The sequence below is a fragment of the Lepidothrix coronata genome, unplaced genomic scaffold (genome assembly GCF_001604755.1).
Source record: "Lepidothrix coronata isolate B3197 unplaced genomic scaffold, Lepidothrix_coronata-1.0 Scaffold28, whole genome shotgun sequence".
Classification (NCBI taxonomy): Eukaryota; Metazoa; Chordata; class Aves; order Passeriformes; family Pipridae; genus Lepidothrix; species Lepidothrix coronata.
This window is the reverse complement of record NW_016690208.1, coordinates 2760991-2773000: the sequence shown is the minus strand read 5'-3', so window position 1 is coordinate 2773000 and position 12010 is coordinate 2760991. Positions and strand designations below refer to the sequence as shown.

General features: G+C 43.4%; 1 protein-coding gene across 6 annotated transcripts in view; it reads left to right on the top strand.

Annotated features, from left to right (window-relative positions):
* The window catches only part of RAPGEF1 (Rap guanine nucleotide exchange factor 1), an 83381-nt gene that overhangs the window by 26898 nt on the left and 44473 nt on the right, over positions 1–12010 (top strand). For all 6 annotated transcript variants that reach the window (XM_017809982.1, XM_017809981.1, XM_017809980.1 and 3 more), the window contains exons 2-3: positions 4988–5127; positions 9378–9556. In XM_017809982.1, the coding sequence (XP_017665471.1) occupies positions 4988–5127; positions 9378–9556 (319 nt within the window). The remainder of the gene's footprint in view (positions 1–4987; positions 5128–9377; positions 9557–12010) is intronic.

Genomic DNA, 12010 nt, shown 5'->3' with positions numbered 1-12010 from the left:
AACAAATGCCATTTTAATGGGCATCGTTGTGTAACTCATTACATAAGTCACCGCTGCCTTCAAAGGACTCGTGGCAAAAGTGGCAGGAGCGGTTGATTAAAAATGTGCACAATAGCTTCATTATGGCATGGGGAGAGATGTCTGCTGTTATTTTTAATCTGATAGCTTTTAAATATGTGCATCCAGCAGAGACCCAAATGGCCTTTGAAAAAGGAACCGTTCGTGGAGTAAGATTTTTAGACTCCACTTCGTTCTTTCTAACGAGCTGCAAGAGTCAGGATAAGCTGGAAAATGAACCTTTTTTAAGGTTCTGTCTCCTCTAAAGCTGCAGATTTTGGTGTGTGAACACACAGAGAGTGAGAGAAGATGGAAGGTTTAGTTTTTCAGGTGAAGGAAAGGAAAGGTACTGTATTCTAAGTTGGTGGGGTTTTTTAATTAAAAGTAAGTCTATTTTCAATTAGTTATATATGATCCAGGCACTGGACAAGTTGAACAGTTAACTTGCCCATCCCAGCTGCGGGAGCCTTCCACGGAGCTGTGTCATAGTGACAAAAACATGACCAGGAGGTCCAGAAGCAGGCAGGGGGTTATTTCCCATCTCTGAGGCCTCTCGTGCTGGTTACACGTGGCTGGTGAGCGGGACCCAGCAGCTGGAAATTCTGCTGTGACTGAGCTCTGTAAAAGGCTTGAACTTTCAGTTTGACTTTAAATAATTTGCTGCTGGGTTAGGTTGATGGAATCCACCAGCTTGCACGTGTTTCAACTCATTTTCTGGCGTTCATTTGAACCCAAGTGGAAAGTGACCATTTGACCATGGATGGTCCATGCATGCATGGATGCACCATCCATGCATGGATGGTGTTGGACTTTGACTTGCCATCTTTCTCCTAAGCAACCTAGTTTCTTCGTCCACAAACACATAAGTTGATTTATCCACCTTCCCTTGTACCTCTTTATCTACTGTTGTTTCAAGTCTGCGGTTCTTCCCTCCCCAGATTTAGCTTTCTGTTGGCAAACTGGCAGGCAGCACCCAGTGCTGAGCTGGGGGATGAGGCAGCTCCTGTCTGACCATGACTTCCCCGGCCCGGTGGGGCTTGAGGGGTGCTGAAAAAACCCCTCTGGCCACACCTGAGAGCAGGGCTGGTTGGAGCAGGCGTGTAACGTGAGCTCTGTGGTGGTGTGTGTGTGGTCAGACCCCAGACACGTGCTGGCCAGGGGGGGATGAGCCTGAGAGCCGAGCAGGGCCGTGACTCAACAGCTGGAGCGTGTTCAAGCACGGCGGAGCGGGAGCCTCACTAATAGGGGATGGAATTAGCCGTGAAACGGGTGACGTAGCAAAGCTCCCGGTCAGAAATTGAGAAACCCAAATCCGTAATAAAGTAATTTGGAAGGGATTTTTTTTTTCCAGTTGTGTGCTGCAGCCCCGGAGCATCCAGACAGATGAAATACGGAGAGATGGAAAGTCAGTGGTTCCTTTGAGACAGAAACGCTTTGATACAACGCTTTATTTTTTTTTTTCCCCCTTCCAGTTGAAATCACTCCTTCGAGTTTATTACCCTGACTTTTGCCATTTATCTGAAAAATATTTGGGCACTACATAGAAGTAAGTACAGAGTACCTTCCTCCTGTGCATCAGAGAGGAGTAAGAGCAGCTGAGAAAGCTGGTGCTGAGACTCCAGCTAAACACTGCTGGCTATTCATCAATAAGAGGCGAGGGTAACACGATAGAATAATTTCCAGCGGGCAGACTCCCAAGCTCAGAACAACCTCAATGCTGCATTAAGGGGTTTGGTTACTGCAGATAGGCAGGAAGGAGCAGAGGGACAGGAGAAGTGGTTTGAGCACTGCCATGGCTCTGTTTTCTGCCTCTTTCTGTATGTTATCAAATTATTTGATCTGTAAAGGCGTGCTGGGCTGTTTGAGCTTTTTAACTGGATAGACACAGGACATTAGATTTGTAAATTTGTAAAGAAAATTACTTTTTCAAAGCAGACCAGCGCTATGGTAACCAGTCTAGGAAGTCTCACTCAGCTGTGCTGTTTGCAGGAGGCTTTCAGGCTTCCCATATAAAAACTGAGGTACCTTAGACCATTGAGCTAGAATACTTTCCTACTTCGGTGTCACTCCTCTTTTATACCACTTCAGATTCATTACAAAGCAGATTCTGTTTATAATGCTCGAATGATGTATCAGCTTGCCAACCATAAAGCCCATTGTGCCGGATAATGTCTGTTGGCATTCACTGAGTGCAGCCACAGGAACTCCACAGCTTGATCCGTGCACAGGGGGAGAGGGGCTGCAGTGTGACGGAGATGCTCTGCTGGAGTCACTGACTCACCCTCTGCTCTGTTTAGACAAGTTGCTTCACCTCTGTGTCTGCTTCCCATCTGCAGGGTAAGGTTAAGACCTGACTGTTTAAGGATGAGAACGATATGTTTGTAATGTGCTTGGAACAAGAAAAGCGCTATTTTAAGTGCTAAGTGTAATTGAGTGTGAGAGAATATTGGTTTGTGACTCATTTGTTTAACTGCAAATGCATCAGAAACTTGTGAGCAGATGAGAGCTGGAAAGTGCTTGGTGTAGATGGAAACCCATGGCAGTAAAAAGCTGCATTAATTTGTGATCTTCAAAGCAGGACTTAGCAGGGTTGTTCAAACAGTAACGTTTATTATTTTTGCAAATGTCAACTGGTTTACTTCATTAGTACTATTTTAAGAAGTTCCTATTCTGCTTCTGTCCTTGCTCTGTGGGTCTGTCTTCCATCAGAGTGTGGTGAACAAATGATTTGGTGTGACCAAAGGGTGAGGAAAGTAAAGGGCAGTGGGTGAGCTGGTGGTGGTGAAGGGGATCTGCTGTCAGCAGAAAAGAAACTTTCTCTGCTGACAAGACATCTTTTGGAAGTTCCTGACCATGCACACACACTGGTTCAGCCATTCGAGTGCTTGCCCCATAGAGGTGGGTAGAGATGTCTGGTGGCAAGGAAAAAAGGAAATGGTAGTCTTCTGAAGTCTTTCTCCCTTTCAAATATTGTCCCTACAAGACAAAGTTATTGCTATGGGCAACCAAAGGTTTTGTAGAAAGAAAAAGAATGTTTTCTTAATGAGACCAGCAGTTTGGATCTCACTGCAGCCCATGAAGGAGCCAGACACAATTTGTTGCTGCTACCATTATTTCCCCGTAGATTAATTATTGTAATTGTTTGCCAGTTCTCAAAAAATTAATTCAGAGCCATGACTCCTTGGCAAGCGTGCGTATGCGTGCATGTGTGGAAATTCTCATATGGTGTATGCAATAAATACAAATGATTTTTTGGGGAGGAGTGCAAGAGCATTATCACAGCAGCCAGGAACTGTTTTCAGTGGTGACCTTCAGCACCCTGTGGAGCCAGAGAGGTTTTAAAGGTTTGGAGATCCCCTCGTGGATGTAAAGCACTGACGTAAATTGTTGCTAAGTTGGGGTGCCAGCTGCTGTAAGTGATTCTTCAGAGGCCAACTGATATGCCTGGATTTATCTGCAGTGACCAAGGTTTTTAGTGCCTCCCTCCTCAGTGAACTAAAAAGGACTTGATGATACGAAGAAAACTTTGAAAAACATTTAGTTCTGTAAGCAGAGAACAGGTCTGCAGCCAGGCTAGATTAGGATCGGTGCTCACGCAGCTTCTATTCATAGGATCCTGCAGAATTTTGGTCTAGAGGACATACCCAACCAGAGTGTTGCCCCTGGTGAACATGCTCATAGCAGGGTCTTAACACACTACCAGGAAACCAAGTTTAAAGGGAGACAACCCTTACGGGGAGGGAGGCAAGCGCAGGTTCCTTCCCTTGGCTGTGGTTAGGTGCTTTCTGAGTACAGTGCTTTCTGAGTGTTTGCACTGCTGTGTGGTGTTGGGCTCCTGGGTGCTAGATTTGACTCAGCAGCCCTTGCTGTTTGCAGTCTGCATGCTAACAAGGTGGTGCAGTGCTGCATGCACGGGGCTGTCCTTTTAACTCCTGCAGCCAGTGCAGTGAATTCCCAGATAATCTAAGAGGAAAATGAAACATGCAGCAAAACTGCTTACTTTTCTTGATAATGTAGTTAAAGACAAGTTGGGTAACTTCTGTTGAATTATCTGGGTCACTAGAGAGCAATTCAGACCTTCATTTATTAAAGTGCTCTTTGCACAAAATACATTCTAAATTGCTCTCTACAAGGCAGCTTAGTTTTATTTTAGCTTCATGGCTATAGATAAAAATATATTTCAACAGTAAGTCTGCATATGGCATGATTGCAAACCTTTGAGACTTCTGCTTTGAAATATCCAAAAAACCATGAAAATAAAATTTTTAAAAGGGCTGAGCAGTTCTGCAGTTAAGCTCCTTGAAGAATGCCCTGGTATCAAAACGGTTCCTCTGTTCTCCAGTTTGGGATATTGGAAGTGAAATCCATTGCAAATGACATTTTTGTTTAGATTACTCATGGAGCCACGTTCAAAATTGATGCTACCAAGTGGGTAGAGATCAGCATCCTGGGAAGGGCATTATCTTGGATTGTGTTCTCCCTTCCAGCCACGAGTGCTGGGTACCAGGCAGAGCCCTGCCTGCACACCCACGTGCCAGAGGTCTGTGAACAAGTCACTTCGTCCCCTTGACTCAGTTGCTCATCTGCAAAAGAGGGATGATGATTGCCTCCTTTGTAAAGTGCTTTGGAATCTGCTGGAGATAAGTGCTTTGAAGAGAGGTGTTTTTCCTCTTCTCTCCAAGGCACAGGGCAGCAGCAATCCTGCTGTTCCTGCCTCTACTCTGCAGCATTGCTTCCTCCAAGGTGAATCAGAAAATGGTGGGGATACTGTGGTTGGAAACGTAATAGAGAGCCACAATTTATTATTATTTTTTTATCCTGTTCCACTCAATAAATTTACATGGTGCAAGTATATTCCAGATAATGCTGTAACACAGCATCCCTGATTTCAAGAAATTTACCCTAATCCTGTATTTCTGTGTCTTTCTAGATTCTGAGCGTTCTCATCTCTCCTCGTTCACCATGAAGTTGAAGGGCAAGTTTCATTCACCAAAAATAAAGAGAACACCTTCAAAGAAGGGAAAACAAGCTGACCTGACAGTGAAAACACCAGAGAAGTCAGTGAACAAAGTAAGCCGGGGCTGTGTTCTGTCAGTCCTGATGGTTTCTTGCTTCCTGGTACTCATTTTATGATATTCCTGGGCATGACTTTGTCCTCTGTAGAATTCTACAGCTCGGGGATCCTCAGGGTTACTTTATGGTTATTTATAAACTGCACTGTGTAGTATTAAATCAAGGCATGTACTTCCCTTTGGAGGGTATGATGAGACCTCCTTCCATAAGCGTTTCAGTGTCTCATTACGGAACGTGGTGTATGGCTTGACACATCCTCCCCACGTGCACACCCTGTGGCTTAAGCTTACAGCTTCCAAACAACTGCCTGATTTTGGGGTGTGATCCGTTTGAAAACCCCAAACCCAGGCAAGCAAGTCCTTGAAGATGATCCAAAGCTGTGCTCAATCTCTGGTGACATCAGCAGGGAGAGTCGAGCAGATGTGTTCCAGCAGCTGCTGATCCCAGCACGATGTTCCTCAGGCCCAGCGTACTTCAGGTCCTCCAGGAGCTGAGGTCACAAACCTGTCAGTGTTGTCTCCTCTCCTGTTGTGACCTGATTATGGAGGCTGGAGACTCTCTCTGTAGCAATCCTGTTGCAGTCAGTTTTCAAGTATAAGTCGAAGCCAAAAGTTAAGAACAATCGAGGTTATTTATGATAATTCATAACATTTCCCAGTTGTTAAAGGTCTCATCCAGTGTGCGGTGCCAGACATGCAAACTTTTTTAGATTATCTCTGCTGAAGGTTCTTGTAGTGTTATTGAGAGCAGCCAGCAAGATACAGTTATCTTATGCTGTATGATTTGCTTAACACCCAGAGAAGTTGCTGCAGGGCTTCCTCACCCTGTTCTGCACCATCAAGTGGAAGATGATGAGGGTTTTTTTTTCCCCAGGCTATATTTTTTTTTCCCCAGGAGGCTGTGAATACGCTTCCTAAAGAGCTGAGCACCTTGCATTGCTCACTGCTATTAAAAAAATAAAATAAAAATTAAATCCGAGAGTACTCCTTGAAGGCTTTTAATTCCAACGATGTTTCAGGATGGTATCTTGAGATAATTTAGAGGCCTTCCTTTAAACTGATATGTGACCACATTAAATGCATTAGAAAATGAAGAGCCCTTTTCAAAATGCTGTTCTATAGCAAATACATAGTATGTTAATAATAGATGAAGTTTTTGCTTTTCTTTCCTTCCCCTAAAAACGATGCAAGAGGATTTACTAATAAGCCATGCTGGTCATCAAACCCTTTTTTTATGTACAGATTGGGATTTTTTTATTGGAAAACAAAACACTTGCAATAATTTTTATTACTGTACATGATTATTTAAGCTGTATTCATTTTTATACTGCGAAATTTAGTTGATTTCTGGCTCATTCCTTATCTATTTTGATAGCTACTGGCCAACTAATCAATTAGTTGGATGTAGGCAGCTCATTAGCTTTGTGTGGAGGGAGTGGGGAAGAGGATATGCCTGGATAGCTGCCAGGTTTTCTCACTGGAATATAGACATCAGTTGACAAACAGGAGATTTTCTGTCAGAAGGCACACTTGATAAACCAAATATCATCCTTTTCTCCCTCTTAAGTACTTAAGATGCTATTTTCGTGCTCTTGAAGTAGATAATCACTGTAGACCAGAAATAGCAATACTAAAAATTAATGTGAAATCACTGTGTGTATGCTGAAGGTTATGCTCAGCCCATGCAAACATCTTCTCCTCTTCCCCTTTATACCTTGGTGGGGGCAACACTGGAGGAGTTTTTTTCAGAGCCTCCTTTTGTCCCCTGGACCCTGTCTTTGATTCTTATCATAGGGCATAGTGTAGCTACCATAGTGTCCTTTAACACTATATGCAGATTTATGATATGTTTTTCACTGCCAAAATGTAGGGGGAAAAGGGATGGTTCCAGCTTTTGTGGTTGGGTGTGACCCTTGCTGGTCATCTGTGTCTCATACATGATGCATTTGCAATGATCATTTAAGGGAAAACTTCAAAAATCATCCAAAAATATCTACATGTGCCGGGCAGGGGAATGGAGATGCTGTTTTGCCTGAATGTTAAGTTTTTCTCATTTAATGCCCCAAAGGGAAATGGCTGGATGCCCCATCTTGGGAAATGTTCAAAGCCAGGTTGGATGGGGCTTGGAGCAACCTGGTCTAGTGGAGGGTGTCCCTGCCCATGGCAGGGGGTGGAATGAGATGGGCTTTAAGGTCCCTCCAACCCAAACCATCCTGGGATTTTATGCTTCTATGCACACACATGCACACCTACGTATGAAATCTTTGGACCTTGGAAGAGGATTCATTAAAAAGTGTTCTTGGGGAATATCACCCAAAGAGCTAGTAGGGAAGCTGGAAAAAAAGGGAAAAGGGCTGTGTCCCAGATAGTGGCTGGACTCACATGCCTTGGTGCCCTCGACGGAAGGGTTTGTGTTTCCACTTGTCATTCTGAACTCTCAGTCAGGCCCATCCCTCCCATGCACCAGCAGAGTGTTTAAGCTATTAAGTCTCAAGCCTTTCTACAGGAAGCAGTTGTTGAATGAAATCCATAAACAGCCACTGGAGCAGGAACTGCAGCCCACATTTTTTCACTTCTGTTTGAGAGCTCTGGGCCATGGTCATACTCGCTCGGGGAATACATGGACTCTCTGATCCCTGAAATGTGTGATCATTCCATATGAAATGCAAAACCTTCAGGGAGAGGCTGAACCTCTCCATAGATGGACTCAATGATCCTAGAGGTTTGTTTCCAACTTAAATGTTTTTATGATTCTGTATCCTGGATTAAACTGTGCAGTGGTGAGGGCACATGCCTGCAAAATGGAAAATGTCCTTTTTCATATCGGTGAGTTGCCAGGATGCTTCTAAGCAAGAGAGTTCAGGGCACTCTGGGTTGCAGATCAGAACTTGAGGTGCCTGGCAAGCAGTATTGTCAAAAAAGTGGAAGCAGCAGCGGATTTTGGGCCCTTCCCAGATGAGATAGAAAATGACAGAGTGGTTTGCAGATCTTGGATTGGAACTTAGACTTCTAAAGTTGGAGCTAGATGGAACTTGGGATTCTAATTCTTTTATGCAACTGGCCCCAAATTACTAACCAGTGCTGCCTATAAATTGTTCCTCCTAAAACCTTTTGGGCTGCTGGCCTGATTTTGCAGAAAAGCAGCAGTTTAACAGCTGACAAGAGTATGGGGAGCACACAATGCCCATAGGTCATTAATTCTTGAAGGAGAATTTACTGAGGAGATAATGGATGAAATCTGACTCTGTTAAGCTCTCTGCTCCTTTTCTAGCAGTGTGCAGGAGTTAATTTAAATCTCACTTAGGAATTACTTGTGGCATTAAAAGTCCTCCAGGCATACTCTGGTAAACTTTCCCTGTCCAGAGTGCCATTAAGGTATCATGTATCACTTCTGAATTTCCTCTTCTAGTGTTGGTGGTAGCATGAAAGTTGGTGACCACAACTCAGCCTCATTTCAATGAATTGTTCCCTTCTGCAACATTCATTCCCCAGTGCCAAAATTTAGCTTTCACACTTTGTCACAGTGGAAAGTGTGCGAGTTCCCTCGTTCCAGCAGCATCACAAAATTACTTAGCTTGGAGGTTCATCAGAGTGGGGTTTTTTGTTTGGAGGTTTTCTTGTATTTTACAAGGGCATGTAGTGATAGGATAAGGGTGATGCCTTTACACTGACAGAGGGCAGGTTTAGATTAGATATCAGGAAGAAATCCTTGCCTGTGAGGGTGGTGAGGCCCTGGCACAGGTTGCCCAGAGAAGCTGTGGCTGCCCCATCCCTGGAAGTGCCCAAGGCCAGGTTGGACGGGGCTTGGAGCAGCCTGGGATAGTGGAAGGTGTCCCTGCCATGACAGGGAGTTGGAACTAGCTGGTCTTTAAGGTCCCTCCAACCCAAACCATTCTGTGATTCTGTGATATGTTTTTTTCTTTCACCCTCCCCAGTTTGGCATGGGAGTTTCAAAGCAGTGCCCTTGATGTCATCAGCAGTGTTAATCTTGGCCTAAAACTAATCAAGATTAGCCTTCAATTTGGAATGCAGGTAATGCAGAAAGTTAAAGCATGGGTGTAATTTTGCACTGACTGTTCTTTTGAAAGAGCAGTAACTCAGTTTAAAAGTGTTTGTTTGTAGGAGGGGTTTTCTCCACTTCTCATGGAATATACCTCAGTGTCACCATGGTCCAGGTGTGTTCAAGGAACCTTGCCCTTAAAAACCCTGAAGTTTTAACATATCTGTCCTTTTTTCCCTCCTCTTTAGAATGTATCGTGGCTGGAGGAGAAGGAGAAGGAGGTCGTCAGTGCACTGCGCTACTTTAAGACTATTGTGGATAAAATGGCAATTGATAACAAAGTATTAGAGATGCTGCCAGGCTCAGCCAGTAAAGTGCTGGAAGCCATCCTGCCCTTGGTGCAAACTGATCCTCGCATCCAGCAAAGGTGAGTTTGGATTTTGGGACCATGACAGACCAGCGGGCTCCCAGCTTCTATCCCTGTGTGTCTGAAGACCCACATCGTGCAGGGGACAGGGAATGCTGTGGTGGCTGATGAAGTGACTGCTATTTGTGCTAATTATGTGGTGGTTTTCAAACATAATTTAAAAGCAGATTCCCTGCTGCGAAGAAGCTCATGCTGGGGAAAGATAAAGCAAATCAGACCGGTTTCAGAGAGGAGGAAGGGATGATTCTTAGCATAAACTTGGAAATTCATCATTTGCTAGTGGGAGGTTCTCCTCAGATGGTATTACTGTTTCTGCAGTCCATGATGGTACCCTGAAAGCGAACAAATCCAATAGCTTTACCTGAAAAAGGAGTTTATCTTCAGAGTAATCCTTTTTTGTGTTCAGTTTATCCACCCTGATATTACAGAAGTCTGAGCCTTCACTCTTTACAGCTTTTTTGGATTTTACTGGATCAGATGTAGAAGTAAATAGATGTACTTCAGCAGATTAACCAAGTTCATTCCCGTGCTCACTCAACAGATTATTGGTTTATGTTTTAACAGATTATGTGTATTATGTTTTTAGCAGTTAGGCAGTGGGTTTGAAGCCATGAAAGAAGTAGAAATTTGCCAAAGCCATGCTCATCATGGATTATAAGAATTTGTAGACTTGCCAAACCATAGAGATACAGCTGCTGTTCATCCCATGGATGCTGGAGCTGTTGATTTACAGAAAACATTGTTGAATAATATGGAAAGAGCAAAGTTAGCACAGACAGGGAAAAGCAGATAAAACTAAGCAGAGAAATGCAGGTGTTTGGTTCCTGAAATCCTGCCAGGTTTTGCACTGTTCCTATTTGTTTTCCCATTAAATATCTCCAAATCTTTTTCTTTCAAGATCCTTATTTCAACTCTGGTGCAGGAAGGGTTTATAGTGTGGTTGAGACAGCACTGGGGTGCCAAAGGCTTTGCAAACAGAATGCTCAGCTGTGTTTGGCCCCAGTGCACAGGCCAAATAGGTAAAAATGAGGGAGCCAATGGGATTGTATCAGTCCTGTGGCTGAGACAGGTAAGATCCAGTTTAGGTTGGATCTGTTGAACCACAAAGTCCAATAGCTCTTGGAATGGGAATGCTCATCAGGCTTCTGGATACAGACACAGAAGTTTCTTCAGTTGTTACCAGGTTTCCCCTTGCCATTAAATTCCTGACAAGCACCTGCTTTCACTTAATAAAAGAGAGAACAAACTTTCCTCTTACACCAAGAGAACATGTGAAATGTCAGCAAGTATGTTTAGGATAGAACATGCCATTTTTATAATCACTTGATTTGATTTATGTATTCAGGGGGTGTTTGCTGGGTGATTTTTCCTTCCAAAAATATATTTGGAAATAAATATCAAATAAGTGGTGTTCAACAGATGAAGTATTTCAGACTTTTCTATTCTTCACAATTTTTATCTGTTCTCTCTTAGTGGTGAACTCATGCAAACTTGACTGTTGGATACCCATATTTGTCCATATAAGCAGAATTTTCAGTCACTACTCAGTGGAGTCTTCTACACAGTGATAAGTCTCTCTTTCTGGAAACAGTGTGGATTAAGGCACAGATCCCATGTGTGTGCTCTGTCTGTTTTAGCCTCCCAAAAAACCCAAAAGGAAACCTGGCTTCCTAAAAAAGCCATGTCCTTTCCTGCCTACCTATTGTACTTTAGTGGCAGGACACAAAGGGGTGATTTTGATGGCAAATCCCCCTCAAGAAAAGTGAGCAAGACTTGTGTCAGTGTAGAAGAAAACCCTACAATTACTGTTGGACTTTTTTTTGCTTTAGGGGAAGCATTTGCATCAAGGAAAAAAGTAATTAAATCTAGCACAAAATGGGCTTTCAATTACTGCCTCCTTAGAAGGAAGCAGGCTGAAGATTAATGGCAAAGAAATCAAAGCCACAGAAAGAGATGGGGGAGGGCCCTGTTTAGGAAAAATCTCGTACCAAGCTAATTTCATTTGAAATGAGAACAAATGGCAAGCAGCATCCTTTAAAAAAAAAACAAAAAACCAAAACAAACAACAGCCAGACTCAAGTCCTTGCCATTGTTTGTATCCCCTGGTCGTAAGGTGACAACAGTTCTTTCCCCAGTCCTGCAAACCTCATTCACCTAAATAAACTCATTGAAGCTCGTGGGCTTGGTTCTTTTCTGGCAGATAATGAAATTACTGGAGGTGAGCCAATGTAAAATGGATAGCAAAGAGAAACGGGAAGAGCTGGAACACTTGTACCAGTAATGATTGCAAGATTACACCTTCTCTTATCTGTTTATGGTTTTGATGCAGCTTGAAATTGATTTAACTTGACAAAGAATTGCTGAGGCGCTGCCATCAGCAGTACTGTTAACACACCTTGTTTAGTAATGAAGTCAGTGTTTTCAGAATGGCCAGGAAAATGCCTGGGAGCACTG